A 21,984-nucleotide genomic window follows, 5' to 3' on the forward strand; every position below is an offset into this window, starting at 1 on the left:
GTTGAAACGGTCATCCTTATGTTAGCGCCCCCTGGTGGGAAACAAGGTAATGTAAGGCGCAGTCAGGGACGTGCGCAGACATTTTGGGCGGAAGGGGGTCAACTGAGGAAAAAGGGCACTCATAATTATTTATAAAAGAAATGTGAAGAACAAAAAGTTAAATATAAAAGCACATCTCTGACTTACATAACAATTTATTTACCCTCACGCTCACCCTCAAAAACAGGTTTTAAATCTGCAACACTTACAGTTTCTGTGATGCTACAATTCCCTCTAACATTTGAGGGAGGGATGCCTGTGTCGTGTATTGATGAAGATATATCAGCAAACAACAAATTAGTTGAATAAATAGTTATTAGATGAGACTACAATTAAAATCATGAAGTTAATGTTTAAGGCAGGACACTACAGACAAGCACTGTCTTTCATGTACTGCTCAATTTTGCTTCCATGTGCTCTTTCACTCTAATGAAAAGAAAACTTCCAGAAATACACCTTTAGTTGGTGTTTGTTTTACTCTCTGTCTGCATCTGTGGATTTATCCTAAATCCACAGAACACACTCATCTGCATATTTCAACAGTAGTCATTAACTGGGGAAGTTCTGTGGTGAAATGTTTCCGTAGGGCCAGTTGGCAAATGCATGTCTCATGATTCAATTATGATTCAGCGATTCGAATGCACGAAGACGCATCTGGTGCATTTCATTCACATCCACAATGTTCTATAATGCTGCACATGACTCGGACCCTGGAAAAAGGGCACGTGTGCTCGAAGAAGAAAAAAGGCAGGGGCTCAAGCCCCCTTTGATGTCTACGTGTGCACGTGCCAGGGTGCAGTGGGCATTTTAATCATTGTTAGGAATCTGTGATTAGAAGTTTAATGTGAGGCTCCAAACAATTACTGAAGTATGTGGAGTGTTTCTATGATTGTATTAAGAAACACTGAAGAAATGTATTCACCAGTAAACATGATTCAGCATTATATACATATGTGCATATATATATATATATATATGTGTGTGTATATATATATACCAAAGTGTCTTAAATGAGGTTACACAGCAAAAAGACTCTAGTTTAATGTAAATGTATGTAAACATAATCATTATACAGTAATTCCAGTTTTTGCACTCAGATATGAAGGTCAATATCTCCATGATCGTCCTCTTGCAAAGGAAATGGTAATTTACAAAAAGGTCAAAGGTCAAGTAAGGAACTTGTATTCTAAAAATCTAATAAGAAGCCTTTAAGTGTAAAAAGTGACACATTTTGAATGATGTCTATGTAGAAATGTTCCATGAACACATCATACAAGTGATTATTTGTGAAGGGAGGTATCAGATAGGAGTCTCTCTCCTCCACTCCATGTTGCAGCGGAAGGTTTCTACATCGGCAGCTTTGTTTGAAGCCGATAACAGGGATTATCACTACACTGTTATTATTACAGAGACATTCTGCATCCAGTATGGTTTCACCTCCACGTTCACCACCCGCCCCATTCTCTTCATTCTGACTACAGCTCACACAACTTGACACTTTCAAATCTGCCTGCAGGTCGATCCTTGCCAATGATCCATCGACGTGCCGTGTGGACCTGAAGGCAACGTAACATGACTCTGTTTTCAGTTACTCTGTTTTTGAAGTAAAGCGGCACTAGAGCAGCGTTCCACACCACCAACCAGGGGACGTTTATACCATCACCTCAGACTGTGAAAAGCTTTTCACCCTGGTTCAGCAGGCGTGAGCACTTTGCTGCATGTCCTTCCCACTCAGTCTCCCCATTTCACACTTTCAGTGTCTTAACGATAAAGGCAAAAATGCCTAAAAGAGCTTTTTAACCTGAACCCCGAGGTTTCCCTGTAACCTAGCAGCTTTGTTTCTGACCCTAACCATCTGAACCAAAATGACAAGAAGAGTCTTGGCGTGCACATGGACGAGCCCAGGTTGTCACATGCAAAACAAAGTATGGGTCATTTTATAGTAGGTTGCAGGACCGATAGTTTGTTAAGAGAAAAATGTGATTTGCATCTTTCACAGATATTAGAAGTTTGTGTTTAGTCTCTGGGAGGAAATCTAACCTCAGAGAAATGTGAGAGAGGGTCTGTAGCTGTTGTGTGTTGATCAGCTTAGTGTTCTTGTGACTTCAGGTTTAATCCATCAGCAGTGTCCTCGTCCTTCCTGGTGTAATGAGTGAAATTTGAATGTTAATATTAATCTGACAACAGTCAGACAGATGAAATTTGATTTTTTTTAGAACATCCCCTCCTTTATCCTCCTCTCTTCCTTTGTTCCTGCTCAGTCCTCTCCTCCACCTCTTCTCCTCTCTTGCCTCTCCTCTCTACTTGTCCTCCTCCTCCTCTTCTCCCTTGGCTTCTACCAAGTTCCAGCGGAGGCCCAGCGGAGGCGGAGGGGGAGGCGGCCTCACAGCTCCATAAATCCAGCTTGTAATCAGCGTGTTCCCGACCGTAATGAGCAGGAGATAGTAAAAATATTTGTTGATCATCTCCCAACATGAGGGGGAGGGGATGAAGGTGCAGACACTAACGGATACACATTTTCTTGAAGCTCCTCCGGTGGCATAAATAGCTGTCTGAACATGGGAAAACACACACACACACACACACACACACACACTGAGGGCAGACACACACACGGCCTGCAGATAGAGAGGGGAGTCCTGCAGCAGGCGGTGTACCACAGGGCTCTAGTCAGCATTCGTTCTCAAAGAGACAAAAGGACAAAGACCAAAATTGATTCGATTTTTTTTTCAGTTTATTGCACTTTGAATGAAGTTAATTGGAAAAAACTTTATGGCTCATTTATTTTCAGAAGCACTTTAACTTTTCTGACTGACGCCTTTGCACAGGCATGCAGCAAAATCTGTAATTGCAATATTTGAAATAGTTGGAAGTGGATCTGCTGAATGAAGTTAATGTGTCCATTCAAGTGTAGCTGCTGAAAGAAGTTTAAAGTCAAGAGAAAAGCTTAAATCTGCTGAGGTACAAAAAATGACTAATTGAGCTGGAAGTATAATCTGAAGAAAGTTGTGCCTCTTCAGAAGCTGCAGCAGTGTGGAGTCAGTTATGGAGGTTGTGGTATAAGTGTGAGTTAAACCTTGATGGGTCAGACTCCATCTCCAACAAAGGAAGAATGCTGATGATTATTAATGATTATGTAACGTAAAATGCAGAATCTGAGAATAAAACTAAGTCATGGTTTTAAAAAACATAAGTAAGCATTAGTGGCTGTGGCTCACGAGGTAGAGTGGGTCGTCCACACTGGAAGGTTGCAGGTTGAATCCCTTGATCCCAGCAGTGTGAGTGATGGATGCACCTCATGAATGGCCTAATTTTTATTCTAGTGTTTCCTGCAGAACGTTCATTTTCACGCTTTCTATCCAGAGCTCAGAGTTTCCTGTCCCTCGTCTCTGGTCCTGGTTCAGTCTCTCTCTCTCTGCAGCTGCTTTAGCGAAACATCTGGCCTCTCCTTCCCTTCCTGTAACCTGCACCTCAGCAGTTTAGACTCCAGCATTTCCAAATTTGTCATCGCTACACACTGGAAACCAGGAGCTCTGCCCCCCCACCCCCCCAACACCCTCTCCCCCCACACACCCCTCCACTGATTTATAGAGCTAGCCTTGAACGCAGGACTGTTGCTTGTGGAGCCGAGCCCATTTTCTCCAAGGTGGGGGGGGGGGGGGGGGTGATTTCGGTCGGCCTGGTGTTGGCCTCTCAAACGTATCACCGTGAGTTATTGGATTGGATCGCAGTTCTGAGGTTTTAGTTTTGGAATTACACCGTAATCGTACAGCAACTAAGTGTGGTACTTGCTGAATTATGAGTTGAGATACAGAAAGTACACATGTGGAAAAAAAGGAGGACACTGGAAACCGTCTCTCATTTCTTTAATCTCAAGATGTCGTCCATTCAAACTGTGCCAGTAAACAGCATTTTGGGTTTACTTACACTGGCTCTTCTTTTTACCTATTTACACATGAAACACATGAAATTAATTTAAACGCTTCGTATATTCGGTTACAGTTAATTAATAGACAAAACTGTACTCAAGGGACAGTAAAGTTTTTCTACTTGAGTAAAAGTAAGTAAGTAATTGTCTTTAAACATACTTCTAATGTCTATGGTCTAATGTAACCTGCCCGCTCTGATTGGATTGGATCTTGTTATTGATTACTTTCTCGAAAATAGATTAGAAATTGTAAATAGAGCAGAAAGTACAGATATTTGCTGACGCATGTAGCGGAGTTAAAATTAAAAGCCCCGGGAACTAAATAAGTAAAGTACAGATACATTAAAAATACACTTAAAGCCACCACAAGGAACTTTTCATTTTTGTTGATCTTGGCGCCTCTGTGGACACAAGTGTTTCTGTCTCCTGTCTAAAAAGCAGCAGGTGCATTTGAAACAAAGCTGTTTGCAGGATGCACATGAGGAAATGCATGATTGATAACTGTAATATGACGATATTAATATTTTGATTTAGTGCCGTTCATGCAATGACCCTAACCTGGTGGAAATCGTTTCCTCTGACCTCATAAGGAGGTCATCAAGACATCAATATTAAAATGAGGTCGTTTCATACCCAGTTAAAAACTCTGTAGTATGTTCAAGTGCATTAATTTAATGTGTGGGGGACAGAAAGAAGCTTGTCTCTGTCCCCTCCCCTGTGTCTCCTCTGGGTTTGTTTCCTGGGGGGCGTGGCTCTCTGCTCACCCTCCTCCTACCTGAGTTTCCTTCCTCATTATCAAGTCCACCTGAAATCAATCTGGATCCACACCACACCTGATCCCTGCTGCATGCAAACCCTGCTGCTTCACTCCACGCTTCGTCAGATCCTCTGTGTACAGGTAACGTTGTGATGAAAATGGTTCACTGTCTTTTCCGTGTCTGAGTTGTGCAGTTCTCTCACATCAGCAAAAATGATAGGCTGATGTACTGGACACAAGGTGACCTGCTTGGACCCCTCTCACTCTGCAAGGCCCAGTATTGATATCTGGACTTTAAGGTGCAGGACATGTCAAATAAAAACAAATTAAAATTTAATTTAGTCACATTCACCAACCATAGAAAGTACTACATGCAGTTAAATCCTTTATAGGACTTTCCTTGATGTAAAGATAAGATAAAAATAGACAAATGTACTATTTAGAGAACAATCTGGAGTGCGGAAGGAAAGAAGAACTATATACATGTATGAATGATATGTATCTAGTAAGGATAGGATCTCACATCAGGAACCACCCGGATATTTTAAAAAGCACTCACATACAGCTGCATGCACAAACAAGCAAATAAGTCAAGCAGCAGTCACAATTTTCTTTGCACATTTGATTATGTTTCTGTTACAAAAAGGGTTTTTGGAAAACATAGTTTGTTTTCCTATAATTAATGAGCAAATGTTGTCATGTCTGTAACAAGAGCTGCACTGAGACAAACTCCGATCAACTGTGTGGATGTGGAAAGAAAAGTCATTTATTTAGAAGCAAGCAGCCAAAGTCAACAGTCCCATATCATATGAAATAATATATAATGTAATATAGGAACCTCAGCCAAGGAGCTTCTTTTTTTTGTCATCAACATTTGTGTGGTAGCAGGATTACACAAAAACCCCCGGACAGATTTCCATGAAGGACGTGGGATTGGTCGGGTAAGAAAAAGTTCCGCTTTTATCAGTCCACAAAGCTGAAGCTATAAATGCAACATAGTATCTTTAATGCTATAGATGATCAATACATTTTATCTCACTGTTTTTATGGGATGGCAAAGTGCATTTGTTACAAACGTTGTCACTCCCTGAGACTTTAAGGTCAGAACACCGTGAACAGCTGTTGATAAGCACAGGCACTCTGTCAGTCCCGGTAGTAATACTGCAGAAATATTAGAGGACTAGTCTTTTCGATGCCTCTGCCAGGAAGTTATATTTTCGGCCCGGTCCGTTTGATGGTTTGTTTGTGAGCAAGAATACTCAAAAACTACATCACAGATTTCCAGCAAACTTGGTGAAAGGATGTATGTGTCAAAGAAGAACCCCATAAATCATTTTTTAAATACAACAGATAGAACATTTTCAACATTTTTCCTCCGGGAATAATTCATGGATCCTGATGAAAAAAGTCAGAAATATTTGGGAGAGTGATTTCTATGAGTGAGCAATTTAGTGCTGCTTGATTGAACTTGAGGGCTTTGGCGGAGGTATGCACTTAAATGGGTGCCATTCTGGTTAACGGATGTTAGAGCCCCTGATGGTTACCTGCTGATGTCGAATGTGGGCAGAGAGTCACACGTGTCCAGTTTGTCTGGTGATTTTATGTCACTGCAACATCTGACTCTTGTTGGTGTTTCAGTTCATGATCATGACAGACACAAACATCATGTCCAGTTAACAAAGAAGCTGTTTTGTGAAATGTAGCCTGAAATTCGAATTCTTCAGAGACTGAAGTATGGAGGTTTAGTTGACGTTTACTTCGTCTATACTGGGATTATTTGATTATTTGGTATTCGTCTTGTGTAACCATTAGAAATGACTGACACACACACACACACTGTTACTGCAGACGGTGATTTACTCCAAGGTTACATCCTGTTGTTGTAGTTGTAAAGAGAACTAAGTGCTCATTTCTGCAGAAATATGAAGTAGTTCCCAGCTGCTGTGTTCCCACAACAATCCCTCCCTCACTGCTACACGCGCACACACACACACACACACACACACACACACACACACACACACACACACACACACACACACACACACACACACACACACACACACACACACACACACACGCACGCACGCACGCACGCACACACCAAATCCCCAAAATAACAAAACACAACCTAACAAAGTCTCTTTTCAAAGCACAGCAGGTAATTAAACTCATCATTACAGTCAAAACAAAATAAAAACCCAACAAGCTTTAAATCAAGATAACAGGTTACACTCTGTTCATTCCATGTAGTGATTTGTGGCATAATGAGTCAAGTGGAGCAGCCTTTTAATTTCCTTGTATTAAATCCTGTCCTGACAACCTGCTGTCTAATGCTCAGATAGTGATGGGACGTCTTCACCAAAGGTATGTCTGTTCTTTTACTGTGTGTGTTTTATTTAACCCTCATATGGTCGGAAAAACTTTTTTCAAGCAAGATAAAGAACAAGCCTTGAACTTATCAGGAGATTGACTAGTTTTTGAGTTCTAATGTTAAATTAAATAACTAAATACGTTTTTCACAATTCATTGTCTTTACCAACAGCTTGAGATAAAAAGAAAGGGTTCTTGTAGAATGTAAATGGTGAAATTAAATCCTGTCCTTCACTTGACCAAGCTGCTAATTTGTTTTGAAAGTAGCTTCTTTTCATTCCTCATCACTGTCTCATTGCAACACTTTGCTTTGAAGTGTCGAACACCACCAAGAGAAGCTAGAAGGTCAGTTAACACAAAAGATAAGAAACAGGGGGAAAGTTATGTCACGTGTTCTGATCATCACTCTTTGTCTGCCTCCGCGGCGGCTGTCAGAGGGTGTGTCCCGTTCCATCCAGGTGGGGGCGTCTGATTGGCTGAGATACCTCCTGACAGCAGCTCTCCCATGCTGCCACAGTACAGCAAGGAACGCATGGGCCACTTCTGAGGAGACGGCACAACATCACAAGTGAAAACACATCAGGACACATGTGACAACCAGAGAAATTCTGATGAGGTGAAAGTTTACTCGGAGAAACTTAAAGCAGCCGTGACCTTTAAATGTTCACCAAACAAGCAAGCAGTGAAAAGTAGCGCTAAACAATAAAATCTAAATTCCCACATCAGATGATCAAATCATCTTTTCAAGTTGATTCTGAGCATTTACTTACATTGAAAGCTTTGTCATTAATTTAGGAAAACTCATTTAAGAAATACCTTAAATGACTGAGAAACAGCTTTATTTTTTATTTGAGGTATACCATGACATTTAAGTTTGGTCTAGTATACATATATATATATATATATATATATATATATATATATATATATATATATATATATATACACTCCATGTAATGTATATATCAGTAGCAGTCAGTGTAGGGTATGATCAGAAGTAGGTTGTTGGTTCCCAGCGGTACCTTAACAGGATGCAGGTATCCTCCTGACCTGGACGACAGGGCGTGCTCAGCCACTAACTCTCCCTGGTCCAGGGTCTCTGTTAAATAGGCTATGTAGTTAGTAGCCAGAACCAGAACATCCAGCTTGGATAACTTGGTGTCAGGTGGGACTGAGGGCAGAGCAGCCTGCGGAGAGAGGAGGAAGTGGACAGGGTCGGATCAGAAATCGGACTCTGCTCTCATCCTAATTTGTTAATATCAAGATCAGAAATGTGGGCTCAGGAAGAATGTGTTAAATATTGGTCTGGATGTGAAGAGAGATTAATTAATTGATCACTTTCTTTAACATTGCAAGAGGTTTTTTTTGACATTTACACAAATTTCCGAGGGGATTAAATGATTGATCGTGATGATCTTGAAATCAATGAGTGTATATAATTTTGTGAGGCTTGATTGAATTTAAGGGGCCTGCTGGGAGATATGGGTTCTACTGAGTGATAATGTAGTTTGCAATTGTTACAGAAAAAATACAGAAAGGCAACATGGTCCAACATTTCACTGAATGCGTGTAGGAAACACTGAAGATGCTAAAAATTAAGTCATCTCTCATCAACCTGTGTTGTGCTCTGGCTTCCTGTTTGTTACAGGATTGATTTTTAAATGTTAATTTTTAAATCACTTAATGGACTGGCACCGCGTTACCTAGCTGGACTACATATTAGATCTGCTCCCTCTCTCGCACGCTTCACATCACTGTTAAAGACACATCTCTCTTTTATCTACTTTTCCAGTTGAGAACACTATTATCAGAGCAGATTTTATATTATGATATATTGTGTATTGCCCTTTTCTTGTTATACATTTTACTTTGTAAAGCACTTTGGTCAACCAACTTGTTTTTTTACATTGACACCAAACAGGAAGGGGCAATACCCGGATTAAAACTCATCGTTTACTCAATGAAATGAAGTTTAATTCAACGTTTGCTGTCTGTGTCTGTGATGTACCTGCAGACTGTGGAAGGCCTGTCGCAGGTTGCGTACGCGGCTCCGCTCTCGTGCTGCATTTTCTGGGGAGTGTTGACTCCGCAGCGTCCTGGACTGGACCGCAGACCCACAGATGGGACCAGAGTGAAGCCTGGACCCACACGTAGACTGTATCTGCAGCAGACGACATGTTCAGAGAAGATCAAACTAAATCTTCATCAGATCCGTACGCAATTTTCTTAAAGGTCTACCTTGATTCTGGAAAGACATCAAAGAATATTAACAATCGTTTCTTTCATTTGAGTTTGAATGAGCCTCCAAGAGAAGCATTTGAAAAAATGTGCTTCAAGCTGATGCTTTAGTGCTTAATTTACGTTCTGTCTGATTGCCAGAGAATAAACTGTCATTCACACATCCTCCTTGTTACTAGTTATTTGTTCAAGTTCACTGAAATTCCCTGGTTGGGTTCTTGTATTGCTTCCATCAAATCCTTAATTCTTATGGGCAGATTAATGTTATAATTTACTAACCCTCACTCTTCACACAAATGAGGTAGAGCCTAACATCATCTGAGAGAAATGTAAACTTATTAAATTGTGGATAAAGATGGATGCACATCATCCTTCACATATTCTGCTGCAGGAAAGCTCACATCTTCATCTTCAAGTATTGAATTTCACTTATACTCTGCAAGTTATTCTCTGATACAGAAGCATGACGTCCCACAGTTTTACTTATTATTATTATTATTCTTTTCTGTTCAAATACCTTTATAACAGTTATCATGACGCTTGTGGTTGCTCAAAATCATTAATGGTTGCATTGACAGATCTGTGTTTGAAACTAGTATTGTGCTTCTGTTTCAACTGCCAAAACCATGTCCTGCCGAACATTAGCATTTAAATTCTGTTGTATTTATACACAAAAAGAAAAGTACAATAGCTAATATACATTGATGGGTATATTTAAAGAAAGGACACACTTTAATCAGGTTTTAAAGGCTTGAAATTGGACTGTTAACGCAGACTCACCCACTTCCTAGGCTCCCGGCTGCTGTGTGTGCTCTGCCTGTGTCTGTGCAGAGATGCTGGGCTGCCGGCTGCACAGGGCTGCTGGCTCCGCAGCTCCGCCGTGGAGCTTGAGACGAGCTGGTGATTCACTGCGACCGTCCTGAGACCTTCCAGAGGATTAACGGCCATGGATGCAGCCTTACTGGTGCAGCAGACTTCCCTAAAGAACTTCAATCACTTTTGTTCAGTCTATTTTTAATGGATGGATTAAAGTTTGCTTGCCCTTAGTTAAAAGGTTGTTGTCAGACGATCATTACTTAAGTTATCTACAAGACAAACAGTTTGAGGTCATCTTTCCATCTGCTCTCAAAGCATCTTTTTAATCGAATCAAGATAAAAAATAAAAGTCTGGCTAAAAACAGCTGAGATTACTCATCTGCTCTGAAGAAAATCATTTGATTCTGTGATCTTTTTCATGCACCTACTGAGGACCGTTCCATTCAAGCTCTTCTAAGCTCCTTTTCAAAGTTCAACAGACCTCTATGGCACCCCAGTTCCACTCAGGCCCCTGAAACAACTGCTGAAAACGCCATAGTCACTTGCTGCTTCTCTGCGCATCATCGTCCATCTACAGAATTCCTCCCAGTCTGACCCTCTCCCTCTCTTCCCGTCTCTCTCTCTGCTTGTTTCCTTATCGGGTGAGGTAATGTGGGGAACTTCATATGCTCCTTATCTCGGCCGCCCGGTCGTCCTGATCCTCCCCTGGCTGTTGGACTGCCAAAAGGAGCAGGCAGGCAGTCAGGCCTGGGGGAGTGCAACGCTGGGTGGGAGGGTGTACCGAGCCAGGGCACTGGGGGGCTTGGGAAACTCAAAGCTCTGCTAACAGCTGGACAGTGATAGGGGGAGTCAGGGGCTTGGGACATTGCGACATTGACCATTAGCAAAGAAAAGCGGAAATACATTTTGGTTTGGATGAGAATATTTGGGGCATCTTAGCCTTGCTGGATTGAATCTGTGACCTTCATATGAACGAATGTCCAACGGCATCACGGCCAATAATCCTGTTTTTGTGACCGACCGCACGCCGCCAGCATTTTGGCCACATGCAGTATAACTACAAGCTAAGCAGACCTGTCCTGAGCTTTCCATCCCTGCAGCCCCTGTTCCACAAATCATGTCAACTTAGCCTGAAGCCAACTTTCTCGAAGGTTGGTTATTTTGGTCTCTACCCATAGTTCCAGGTCCTAGTTTAGCGGGTTCAGATTTCAGCCAACTGGGAAACAGTATTTTATTTTCATAACCCTGCAATGACAGCCCTTCATTTTGTTAACCAATGTTTAGTTAGTTATTAGTTTGAAAATATTCCTTTACTTAAGGTCAAACCTGCAAATGTATAATAATAGTACTCAAGAACATTTAATATAGCCTGACATGTGTTACGGGCCTCTGCAGTGTCTTATTTCTTCACAGGTAAAGCACTCCTCCACCCTACGCACCTCCAGGGGATTGTGCCTGGAGCATCGAGTCCCGTGGTCCCCTGTTGTGGCTGTCTCCTCCCCCAATTGCGACGGCGACCAATCCGGCTGCCTTGTCCTCGTGGACAAGAATACAAGAAGCCCTGGGGGATGTTGACTGTGTGGTTTTGTGTGATCAGTGCGCCTCGATGTATTTTGTCCTGGTGTAGGTCTAGTGATAAGTGTGTATTGTTTGCTCTCAGGTTTGTGACCGTTGGTAAGTGTAACTGTTGGGCTTTAGGTTAGTTTGTAACACTTCACCCAGTGTTTTTCTGATATTTCACTAGGCCTTATGGGTGACTGCCAAAATGTATTTATATATATGAGGTCAGAGTGCATAGTAGGAAAGACAGTTTTTTGTTTTTCTTTGAGTGAAACTGTGAGTATGGGGAGTAGGGACCACGATTAGGAAGAGGGGTGGTTTTTGTTCTTTCTATGAGTTGACATCACCCTCTGCCCGTTGTGCCCGAATATGTTTACTATTTATTGTGGTTTATGTAAAACATTTAGCACTTAATGATAAAAAGGCTGTGTTGCTTTCCTTTTGTCCTAGACAAAATCTGGGTTGTAACAACATGCAATATTATTACTATAAAACTAGCAAAGATCACTTTGAACCAAGGCTGCAATCAAGTTGTCTCCATTAACATTCCAGGTAATGTGCAAAAGCACTGTGAAATGTGAATGAAGCACATATAGGAAGACAATACAAGACACATACCTTTACAATTAGCACTATGAGGATGTCCACAGAAACTGTTTTCAGTGTCCAGTACATTATGTGAGGTACAATATGTCACTCCTGTCTTCTTTAACTGGTTACTGCATACACTGCATTAAAACTACTTTAAATCACAGTTTGAAATGATCCAGATTTTTTATTATTCTTAATAAAGCAAACTATATTCTTAGTACTTAACATAACAAACCTTCTGAGATAAACTTCCGAAATATCTTTCACAGACGATAACAATAATAATCAGTGCTATAAGTCTCGTAAGTTGTAGAACCTGAGGTTTGTAAATTGACATTAACCAATCAGATAACAGGTTTTGAACACAAACAAATAAATTGAAAAATCAAGTGTATATTGAAGGTGTAAGGCGATGTTGTAGGATCACTGTTGTAACTGGGTTAAAGATGTTTTATGTTATTAGTTAGAGGAATGCCCGGCACCTTGTCTATGCTGTCAACACCATAACAGCAAGTGCCCCCTGACCGCCCATCTGCAGCTGCTTAGTAAACTGCTCCCGAGACTACAAAGCTTGTTGTGGGCAAGTCATAAACACTGTAAGCATGAGTGGAAGAAATAATGAATGGAGGCTGCTGTCTGCTCTTCTCACTTTAATCTGTTGGGTACATGTGAAGAGGTTGGTTACCAGGCCTACAAATACTCACACAGAGGTTTTTGTTAGTCATATACATTGTATATCCAAATTTTGCAGTCAACAGATCCAGTGAAACAGATGTGTTTTTTTTATAAACACTGCAAAAGACTGACTGTATGATTAGGAATTTCAGTGAGCTACACTATATTATATACAATGCTTACTTAACTAGCTTTAGTCTGTCTACGTAGTGCGCACTACTATGTTGTTCTATGTTGTTACTTTTAGCTCATCGGTCTATTCTTACTTTTTCTTCTCAACTGCCTTGGCGAACTTCTGGATGTCCTCAGCCATCAGATGGGGCTCTTCCATGGCAGCAAAATGGCCGCCGCGGGCCATGGGAGAGAAGGTCACCAGTTTGCGATACTTCTGTTTGACCCACAGCTTGGGCGTGTGCATCAGCTCGTCGGGGAAGCAGGCGTACCCGGTAGGCACATAAACTGGTATCCTGAGGAGAGAGGACGATGGGTTCACATCAAGAGAGGGTATTGCAGAGAACACGGAACATCCAGTCTGAGAGTCATTTTTAATATTAGAAATATTATTAAGAGTTACTGTTATGAGTTCTCTGCTTTCATGAGCTTCTTGGAAACATGATTGAACAATCTGTTCGGAGTTTGATTAACAGTCAAAATCAACAAACATGAGAATAAGCATTTCCTGTGAAAATTTGTGACAAATTTAAACACATGGTCCTTGACTGCACAGGGAGTAATTTAAATATATACATTAGTGTGTATGTGTGTATGAGTGTATGTTCCCTGTCCGCAACAATCAATATGTGTGGGGTTGTTGATGCTCTACACCTGTGATGGCGAGCGCACAGGAAGGCTGCTGTAGATGTAGAGAGCAGGAAAAGCTGAACTTGACCGTTCTTCATAAAATTACTTTTGTATGTTGTCATTGTTCGGCACATGTGCTCTGTTCTATTTGCTTTTAACGTCTTCTCATTGTTACAAATAAGATGATTATTTAATTATCCACATGTCTTGGAAAGGGGGGAAGAAAAGGAAGTGGTTTTGTCTTCCGCAAAACTAAATGTTTAAAATCTTAAAAGGCACGTGTACAATTGTAAATCATGTAGCCTGCATTAGGGCACGGTCACAAAATCACAAATGGTTTGGTGGGTGAACCTTTGCCGCCCTTTCACTTCCAATCTGTGAGAGCGAGGAGGCACAGAAAACATTTGTCCCCTGTGACAAAGCAAATCACAGCACAGCTTTGTGTGGGGTCCAAGTTTGGTGAACTTTGACCCGCAACATTCGCTTCACATCAGGTATGTGTGACTGTGCCCAAACACTGTTAATGATTTTGTTTTGTCTGTCACCGATTGGCCAACACAAACTCTTTCTTTGTCACTCACTTAGTGTGCGGCCGGTCGAGACCTTTGCCGATGTTTTCCTTGTAGAACCTCATAGACGGGATGATGCATCCAGAAACCCAGTAGATCATAACATTAGTCAGGAGGTCGTCCAGAGAGAACTTCCTACAACACATTGCACAAACAATATTTAATACTGCAGCAATTACAAGAATGGTTCTGCTATGAGGCTTCTGAGTCGTAGCTACCGCAGGAAGTTAGTACTGTGGACTATTCTGACTTAACTTTCTCTAAACAGTCCCATTTAACAATTTAATGCATATACTGCTACCACCAAATATATGATATACTACTAATGGCGCATATTTGTAAATGATAGTTTAATACAACATCTTCATACTGTAAACGATGAAGGGGATGTACTTAATGGCACATATCAGCACTGACTCCCCACTGGGTACCTGGTAAGTCCGCCGTCCTCCAGGCTCCTGAAGTCACGGTTGGTCCATGTGGAGAACTTCTCCAGAATGTAGGTTGCCAGACCCACTGGGGAGTCATTCAGTCCTCGTCCTGAGAGGGAAGTCAGAGTCAGAAATGTGTTAATCAATCAAAACTATTTGTATTTGATTAGATCAAAGAGTCAATTAACCCCGGCCAGTCCACTTAGGCAGTCTAACCAAACCATCAGTTGGTTTTCTTCAAACTCATGCTAGAATAGTATATATAAAAATAGTAGATACAAATATTTGTTTTCAAAGAAATGACCTTTTGTAAAAAACCTGCTTGTAGTGTTAGTACATCATGGACATTTATATTTTAAAAGTTCTGCTCTTGGAACCTGTTTCTACTTACACATAGATCACACACGAGGCCAGCGTCTCATTTCTTTTGATCAGTTAAAAGAAAATAATCTCATGTTGCAAGTTGCAGCTTTCCTACTACAAATTCAGTGGAGACGGGCTCCAGATCCTTACCCACGGTGTCAGGCTTGGTGGCCTGGATGTGCATGTAGCCACTCTCTTTGAGGGACTCCACCACCGTTTTTTCCATGTAAGGGTAGAGACGCTGAATATCCATGTCGGTGAAGCCAAAGAGTTTAGGGAAGTGGCGGCCGAGCACGATGGATAAAATCATGGTCAGACCAGGCTTTGAGGGTGGGGCAAAGTTCACATGCAAACCTTTGACTATCCTGGTATGAAGAAAAAACACAAGTAAAACACTGGGAAAAGTACAAATACTCTATGTAGATAGTGTATAATCAGAGGGCTGGTGTTTCCAGGAGAACCGGTTGTACCCTCCGAAGTTAAACAAGCAAACTTTATGAAAACAAAATATGCTGTGAAATTTCTGAATGATAAGAGACCATATGTACAATCAGTATTTTAGAGTGTCGAGGCAGGTGTTGTGTTTATTACTTGGGCTCCAGCTGGGCCATGTTGGTGGTGACCAGCCAACCCCAGTCTCCTCCATGAGCGTAGAACTGCTGGAAACCCAGACGCTTCATGAGCTTGTGGAAAACGTTGGCAGCACAAACTGAATCAAAGCCTGTTCACAGACACACACACATTCAGATATTGTAGTATAACACATGTAGCTTCCACAGAGGAAGAGGATCATCTGATATCATTTTATTGCTTGCTGGTTTTCCATTGCAAATATACATACTCTTTTACTAGATATGTTTAGCTACTTTAGTACACGACACATAAAACAACAAGAGTTTGGTTTTAGTAAGTTATTTCATGCTATAAAAATGAGGTGAAGAATCATGACTGACAGATGTGACTGTCTTGCGATTAGTCGTTTTTGTGTGTGTCACAGGACTCTGCTACTATGACTCCATCACCCTACTGTCCAAACTTTGGCTCTGAGTGATCCAATCTATTTATCTCATCCTTACATTGTTTTTATACCCTTTTACTAGAAATGTATATTTTATCCAGCTGTTATTTTGTTGAAATGATGCACAAAGCACAAAAAACGTTTGTCTTCTTTAAAGGGAACGTCTGTCCCACGTTATAAAGAAAAGAATCTTCCACACGCACCTTTCTTATGTGGTGCTTCAGAGAAACCATACCCTGGTATGGAGGGACACACCACCTCAAACACAAGGTCGTCTGGGTTTGACGGCTCTGTCAGCAGTGGGATCAACCCGTAGAACTCATAGAAAGACCCAGGCCAGCCGTGAACCATTATCAGAGGAATAGCAGTAGTTCCCTCTGGCACTTTTTTGGGCTTCACATGCAGGTAATGGACATCAATACCTGTATGGAATTTGAACAAGTATGAATAAGTTGGAGATATGACAGTATCTTCCTCAGGAATGTATTGGTAGCAGTGCGGCCTCACCTTCAATTTTGGTTTTAAAGTGGGGGTACTGGTTGATTTTGTCAACTTGTCTCTTCCAGTCAAAGTCGTTTCTCCAGTAAGACACCACCTTCTCCAAATAGTGGGAGTTGAAGCCATAATCAAACCGGCTGTCCTCCAGTGAGGCAACGGGACGCGTCTGATCTATCCTACGATACAGGTCCTGACAGAAAAGACAAGAAGATATGTGAAGGCTCTCACAATCTTTCTATTTAAAGTGTGTTTAACTACATCATCAATAAATGCTATGGTGACAAACAATGAGGGGAATCTGACCTCCAGCTCTTCATCACTGGTGGTGACTTCAAATGGGCGGATGGTGATGTCCTCCTCACCATCAGGGGCCGCTCCAGTTCCCCACCAGCCATCCACGGCATTCAGAACCTGGTTCCTGTTCCTCTGAACCAGGTAGAAGATAAGCCCTCCAACCACTATACCAACCAGCACCGCTGTGAACATGGCGCTCAGTGTCCACACCAGGACAAGAATGGATAGATGGAGAAAGACAGAGCTGGACAAGGGAGAGGGTGAGACAGCACAAAGACATGAAATGTTACTTTTGAGTGTATTCAGACCCCTTCACTGTTTGTGACCTCCACCAAAGAGGTAATATTTTTGTCTGCCTTTGTTAGTTAGCAAGTAACTCAAAAACTGCTGAACTAACATCCATAACATTTTGTGGAGGGGATAAACCAGCAGATCAAGATCAATTATTTTCACTTTCTTGAACATTTCGCTTTGGTAGAGGTATGTGCTCTTCAAGTTTCCTGTAGATTTCAATTTGGTCCACCAATCTACACTCAGCAAAATATAATAATATTGATAACCCATTCTAGATGTTTAGGGGGGACTATTTATTAAAGATCAGACTGAAATTTCTAATTTACAAAAATATACAAATCCTTTATCAAATGTTTCCCCTTCTTTAGATTAGATGGTTGGTGTTTGTGAACTACCATCTTCACGTCTCCCGACACATGTTCTGTTCTGTGGGTTTACCTCTGGGGAATCTCAGGCACAGTCTTGACCTGCAGACCCTCTCATAGCCCCAGTGTCAGGTCAGGTTTTCTTGAAGGACCTGAATTCTGATGATTCTCCTTGTCCCTGCCCCTTTAGCATGATGTTGAAATCACAATGCTTCAACATAGGGATGGACTTTGGCCACCACAGTGTTCACCAGACATAATGGGCCTCGTGCTAGAACATGTAGTCTTACCCTGAACCTCTCTTGCATTGGTTGGTTTTGTAAGAGTTTGCAAAAACGTGACACATCAGATTCAGCAATCGCTTCTACCTTCAGTGGAGAAGCGTTTGAAAGTATGCAACCGTTATAAGTAAAGAGTGAATATTAAAATGTTCTCTTTTGCCTTTATTTAAAGTAGGTTTCTGTCAGTTGATTGTACCTGATATAGTCAAAATTATTCTTTTGTCAAACAAGTCTGACAAACTAAACAAATATTTGATACTGAAAGACGAACAAAGGTCACCAAACCTTACGCTTGAAATATAACTTGAAAATGAGCTTGTATCAAAGATTAGCTGTAGCTGATAGATGCCAGAGAAGACAGTGGTAGGTTTAGCATCTTTTGTTGTAACACAATGATCTACCAATTTTGTAGGAATGCAACACGTGCACTTGCAAACTTAAAATTGTGACAAGTTAGGAGGAGATAACACAGATATTTGAAGACTGCAGCCTGACAATAACACAATTAACAGGGTTCAGTGTAGCTTTCTCTGCCAGTGATGTAATCTGAGTTTGGGCCACACAGATTTTATTTGTCATGAGTTTAGAGAAAAATGTGGAGGCAGCCAAACAAAGGGGTTATTGTTGCTGTTATTGTGGTTGTGGTCCACTGAGAGGATTTAATAAAGAACAGGCTGACCAGGCCACTCACTCAGCCACAGCTACTGAGAGCTGCATGACAAAGAATGTGTTAACTCATACAGGAGGGCTGCAGGCATGTAAACACAAACACACACACACACACACACACACACACACACAGACACACACACACACACACAGACTATGTGGACACTAAAGTCTTGGTGATACAGATACAGTGATTATTAAAAAAATATTATTACTGGGTTCTGTAACTGTTTATGTTATCTTACCGTAATATGCTATAAGTTGTTTTATACTAACCCTGACACACACACACACTAACCCTGACACACACAACCTTGTACTTGTATATCAATGAGGAAATTCACTGGAATGACACAATCCCTTGCCCTTTACCCCAACTGTAACCATCAAAACTAAATTCCTAAGTCTTAACGCACAAATAGTCCATTGGAAGTTCGTCAAAACAGGGAGGAACGACCAAATAGTCCTCACTTTACCAAAAAAGTACTCACTTTGTTAAGTCTAGACTCAAAATTGTCATCACTTAGATATCTGTACTAGTACACAGAGATGGAGAGAGATAGAGAGAGAGAGAGAGTGACTTGCACAGCTCTTTGTACAGATCAACCTGAACCTTATCCGTACACCTAATCTTAAAGGTTCAGTGTGTAAGATGTAGGTGAAAGGGGTCTATAGGCAGAAATTAAATATAAAATAATCCTAGTGATGTTTTCACTACTGTGTTTCATCTAAACTGTCCAAATAATTTTTTTCTTTACTCTTAATGAGCCCTTTATATTTAAATACTTTATATTTACATTGATAGCGGGTCCTCTCTACAGAGGCCGCCATGTTTTTTACTGTCGTCCAAACTGAACACCTTTTGAGTTTTTATGACAACTGAAGCTAACACAGGTTATCGTTCATGTTTGGAAGGGGAGGGTGAGGTGAGGGGTGTTCAGCTGCAACATGCAACTTCACCACTAGATGTCACTAAATTCTACACACTGAACCTTTAATAGAGAATTACCTGTAGAGGTAAGGAAAATGAGTACAAGTATATAAATACTATATAGAGCTCAAATGAAACTGTTCGGAGCCAGCCAGGTTACCTGCCCGGAACCACACCGTCACACCTCTGTTACCGGAAGTCTCCCACACACAACATGCACATATACAAAACAACACCCTGATCATCACTACAGCGCCACCCAGCGGAGGTACATATATATAGAGAGAGAGATAAAACACCATGTAAACTCTGTTACACGAGCATGGACCCTGACAAACACACTGTTGACACAAACTGTCCTTTTCTAAAACATACTAGAGCCCCCCCCCACCACTGTTAGCACCATGGTTAGCACACACACTGCTGTCACTAGCACAGTGAGTTCACTAAGCTAGTGACTCTGGTCAGAAGCTGCTCTCTGACTGTCTGCATTCAAGCTAGTTCTTGGTAAACCTCAGCTGGTCAGAGACAAGTTGTTGAGTGATAAAGTACGACGTGTGTTTCGAAGTTGACTTTTGAACTGTACACACACTTGGGTGGAGGTGGAGGTGGCTTCCTGTGTCGCAGGGACGAGAACGTTGTTCCCAAAAAAATATCTCCACTTTTCAGAAACGAGGTTTAAACTCAGGGTCCAGCTTTAATGACGTATTCCACTCTTCGGATAAACGACGACATAACTCACATGCAACACAAGTTGTCCCTCTGGATTTACCTGCTGCTGCTGCTGCTGCTGCTGGTGATGGTGGTGGTGGTGGTGGTGGTCGCCTCTCTGCTCCCGCTCCTGTACTGAGCTGTGTGGTGGAGGAGAAGTGTGTGAAAGCGATTAGTCAACAGTGGGCACGGTTCTACTTTCTACGCGTCTACTTGTGTCTTTACGGTAAAGCGGTACAGCTCGTTGGAGCGTCCAAACAAGTAACCCAATGTTTTATTGAACGTGTCATTTGATATTTATTTATCTTTATATCAGATGTCATGTTGTTTTCCTGCAGAGTGACTGGGAACAATAGAGGGAAATATCCCAATGCATTCATAATGAAGTCATATTTGGATTCCATACGAGGTTATAATTGATTTCCAGTAATGTCTCTGACTATGTTCCTGACTTTCATGTCCTTTCACTGCAGAATGACTGAGGAAATTAAAAGGAAAATCTGTGAAAATAGTCAAAGGTATTCATAATGTAATATTTGCACGCTCATGCAAAATATTCCATGAGAGGTTATGGGTAATTTCCAGAGAAGACTGATCTCAATTTTCAAAATTAAACTCCTCTAAGCTGGGAAAAGGCATTTTCCTTTCTTTTTAAAAAAAACAGTTATAACAATTGAATTGTTAATGAATAGCATGTCAGTAATGGTCTGCATGAGGAGCTACAGACACAGAGTGGATTAAATATAATGCAAAAGAAACAATGGGGGGAAATGAAACCACTTGTTTAGCACTCTAGATATTCAGTTTGTTAATCACACTTCAAATTTAGTTTCCATTTGCATTTCACACTGCCTGTTTCTTTATCATGGTAAATAATAAAAGAAAAAACACGAAATAATAATAATACACATTTTTCATATTGTATCTATGACTAAGGAAAACATGCTTAACAAAATGCACAACAATAAACACTAATAGAAAAATAAATTAACAACGGGGAGCAAACAAACAAGAGAGAGAGTAAAATGTATACAAAAGGAACAATGAGAAAACATGACATGGCATGTGCACTCTAGATATGACTGTTGAACCTTTAGATTAAAACACACGCTCTCCTGTTCAGTCACTGTATTACTGGGAAACTTCAATGATCACTGCTGAAGATTGATGCTGAGGAGGGATTCAGGGATTTAGATGCTCCAACTTTCAGCCGTGGCTCGTTCCAGGTCCTTGGTGTCCATCTCCAGGCACTGTTCATGGAACCATCGTTCACACGTGTCACATTGAATCTATAAAATGACGGAAATCTCCAATATGATTTCAGAGTGCTCTCTCACATTTAAGTGGAGAGTGACAATAAGAACTGTCAGGATTGTATAGACGCTGCATATTACATTGTGCAATCAAAATTGACAAATACTAATGTGCATAATAATTACTTAAAGCAAGGAAACATCTCTGTATACTGTTGATTAATGTTGCAAAATAAGTAACAAGTACAGTATCAGTTTTCATATGCATTTCAATATGATCTCAAATGGAATATTGTAAACAAGCATCTAAATATGACTACATTATGAATACATTTTCAGACTTCCCCTTTATTGTTCTGTCATTCTGCAGTTAAGTGACACGACATCTGATATAAGGAAATATCAAATGAGACGTTAAATAACATATTATTGTGTTTATGTCGTTTTTTGCGGCTTCCACGATCTATACTGCTTTACCGTAAATGCAGAAGTAGACGCGCAACAAAATCCAAGGGCCTCTAGCTTCACC

General features: G+C 41.0%; 2 protein-coding genes and 1 long non-coding RNA gene across 4 annotated transcripts; 1 reads left to right on the forward strand and 2 right to left on the reverse strand.

Annotated features, from left to right (window-relative positions):
• Nucleotides 1-4,756: 4,756 nt before the first annotated feature.
• Nucleotides 4,757-10,268, forward strand: LOC138405555 (uncharacterized). The gene is made up of 5 exons (XR_011239319.1): nt 4,757-4,865; nt 7,414-7,442; nt 7,533-7,713; nt 9,112-9,310; nt 10,127-10,268. It is a non-coding gene; the product is annotated as an uncharacterized lncRNA (long non-coding RNA).
• Nucleotides 6,564-12,782, reverse strand: LOC109632358 (transcription factor 24-like). Its single transcript, XM_069514834.1, has 4 exons — nt 10,116-12,782; nt 9,106-9,258; nt 8,120-8,284; nt 6,564-7,640 (listed from the first exon to the last, which is right to left on the reverse strand). The coding sequence occupies exons 1-4, from the start codon at nt 10,281-10,283 to the stop codon at nt 7,500-7,502; spliced, it is 627 nt and encodes a 208-aa protein (XP_069370935.1). The 5' UTR covers nt 10,284-12,782; the 3' UTR covers nt 6,564-7,499.
• A 155-nt stretch (nt 12,783-12,937) lies between these two features.
• Nucleotides 12,938-20,410, reverse strand: ephx1 (epoxide hydrolase 1, microsomal (xenobiotic)). Of its 2 annotated transcripts, none has more exons than XM_020091525.2 (9): nt 20,264-20,410; nt 16,961-17,195; nt 16,667-16,847; nt 16,363-16,581; nt 15,733-15,862; nt 15,292-15,506; nt 14,779-14,887; nt 14,360-14,482; nt 12,938-13,444 (listed from the first exon to the last, which is right to left on the reverse strand). In XM_020091525.2, the coding sequence occupies exons 2-9, from the start codon at nt 17,141-17,143 to the stop codon at nt 13,240-13,242; spliced, it is 1,365 nt and encodes a 454-aa protein (XP_019947084.1). In that variant the 5' UTR covers nt 17,144-17,195; nt 20,264-20,410; the 3' UTR covers nt 12,938-13,239. The 2 variants fall into 2 exon arrangements, with proteins under 2 accessions (XP_019947084.1, XP_069370933.1); XM_069514832.1 differs by having other exon boundaries at nt 16,961-17,198; nt 20,264-20,361.
• Nucleotides 20,411-21,984: the final 1,574 nt, after the last annotated feature.

The sequence above is a fragment of the Paralichthys olivaceus genome, chromosome 19 (genome assembly GCF_024713975.1).
Source record: "Paralichthys olivaceus isolate ysfri-2021 chromosome 19, ASM2471397v2, whole genome shotgun sequence".
NCBI classification, from domain to species: domain Eukaryota; kingdom Metazoa; phylum Chordata; class Actinopteri; order Pleuronectiformes; family Paralichthyidae; genus Paralichthys; species Paralichthys olivaceus.

What these genes read in the sequence shown, in the direction of transcription:
- ephx1 (XM_020091525.2), bottom strand. Translation starts at nt 17,143, where the DNA reads ATGTTCACAGCGGTGCTGGTTGGTATAGTGGTTGGAGGGCTTATCTTC. An exon ending in TGAAGCACCACATAAGAAAG is followed by an intron (nt 15,863 to 16,362) that starts GTGCGTGTGGAA and finishes GTCTGTGAACAG; the next exon opens with GCTTTGATTCAGTTTGTGCT. An exon ending in GAGGACGGCGGACTTACCAG is followed by an intron (nt 14,483 to 14,778) that starts GTACCCAGTGGG and finishes AATGTGTTGTAG; the next exon opens with GAAGTTCTCTCTGGACGACC.
- LOC109632358 (XM_069514834.1), bottom strand. Translation starts at nt 10,283, where the DNA reads ATGGCCGTTAATCCTCTGGAAGGTCTCAGGACGGTCGCAGTGAATCAC. An exon ending in AGGCCTTCCACAGTCTGCAG is followed by an intron (nt 8,285 to 9,105) that starts GTACATCACAGA and finishes CTCTCTCCGCAG; the next exon opens with GCTGCTCTGCCCTCAGTCCC. An exon ending in GATACCTGCATCCTGTTAAG is followed by an intron (nt 7,641 to 8,119) that starts GTACCGCTGGGA and finishes CCGTCTCCTCAG; the next exon opens with AAGTGGCCCATGCGTTCCTT.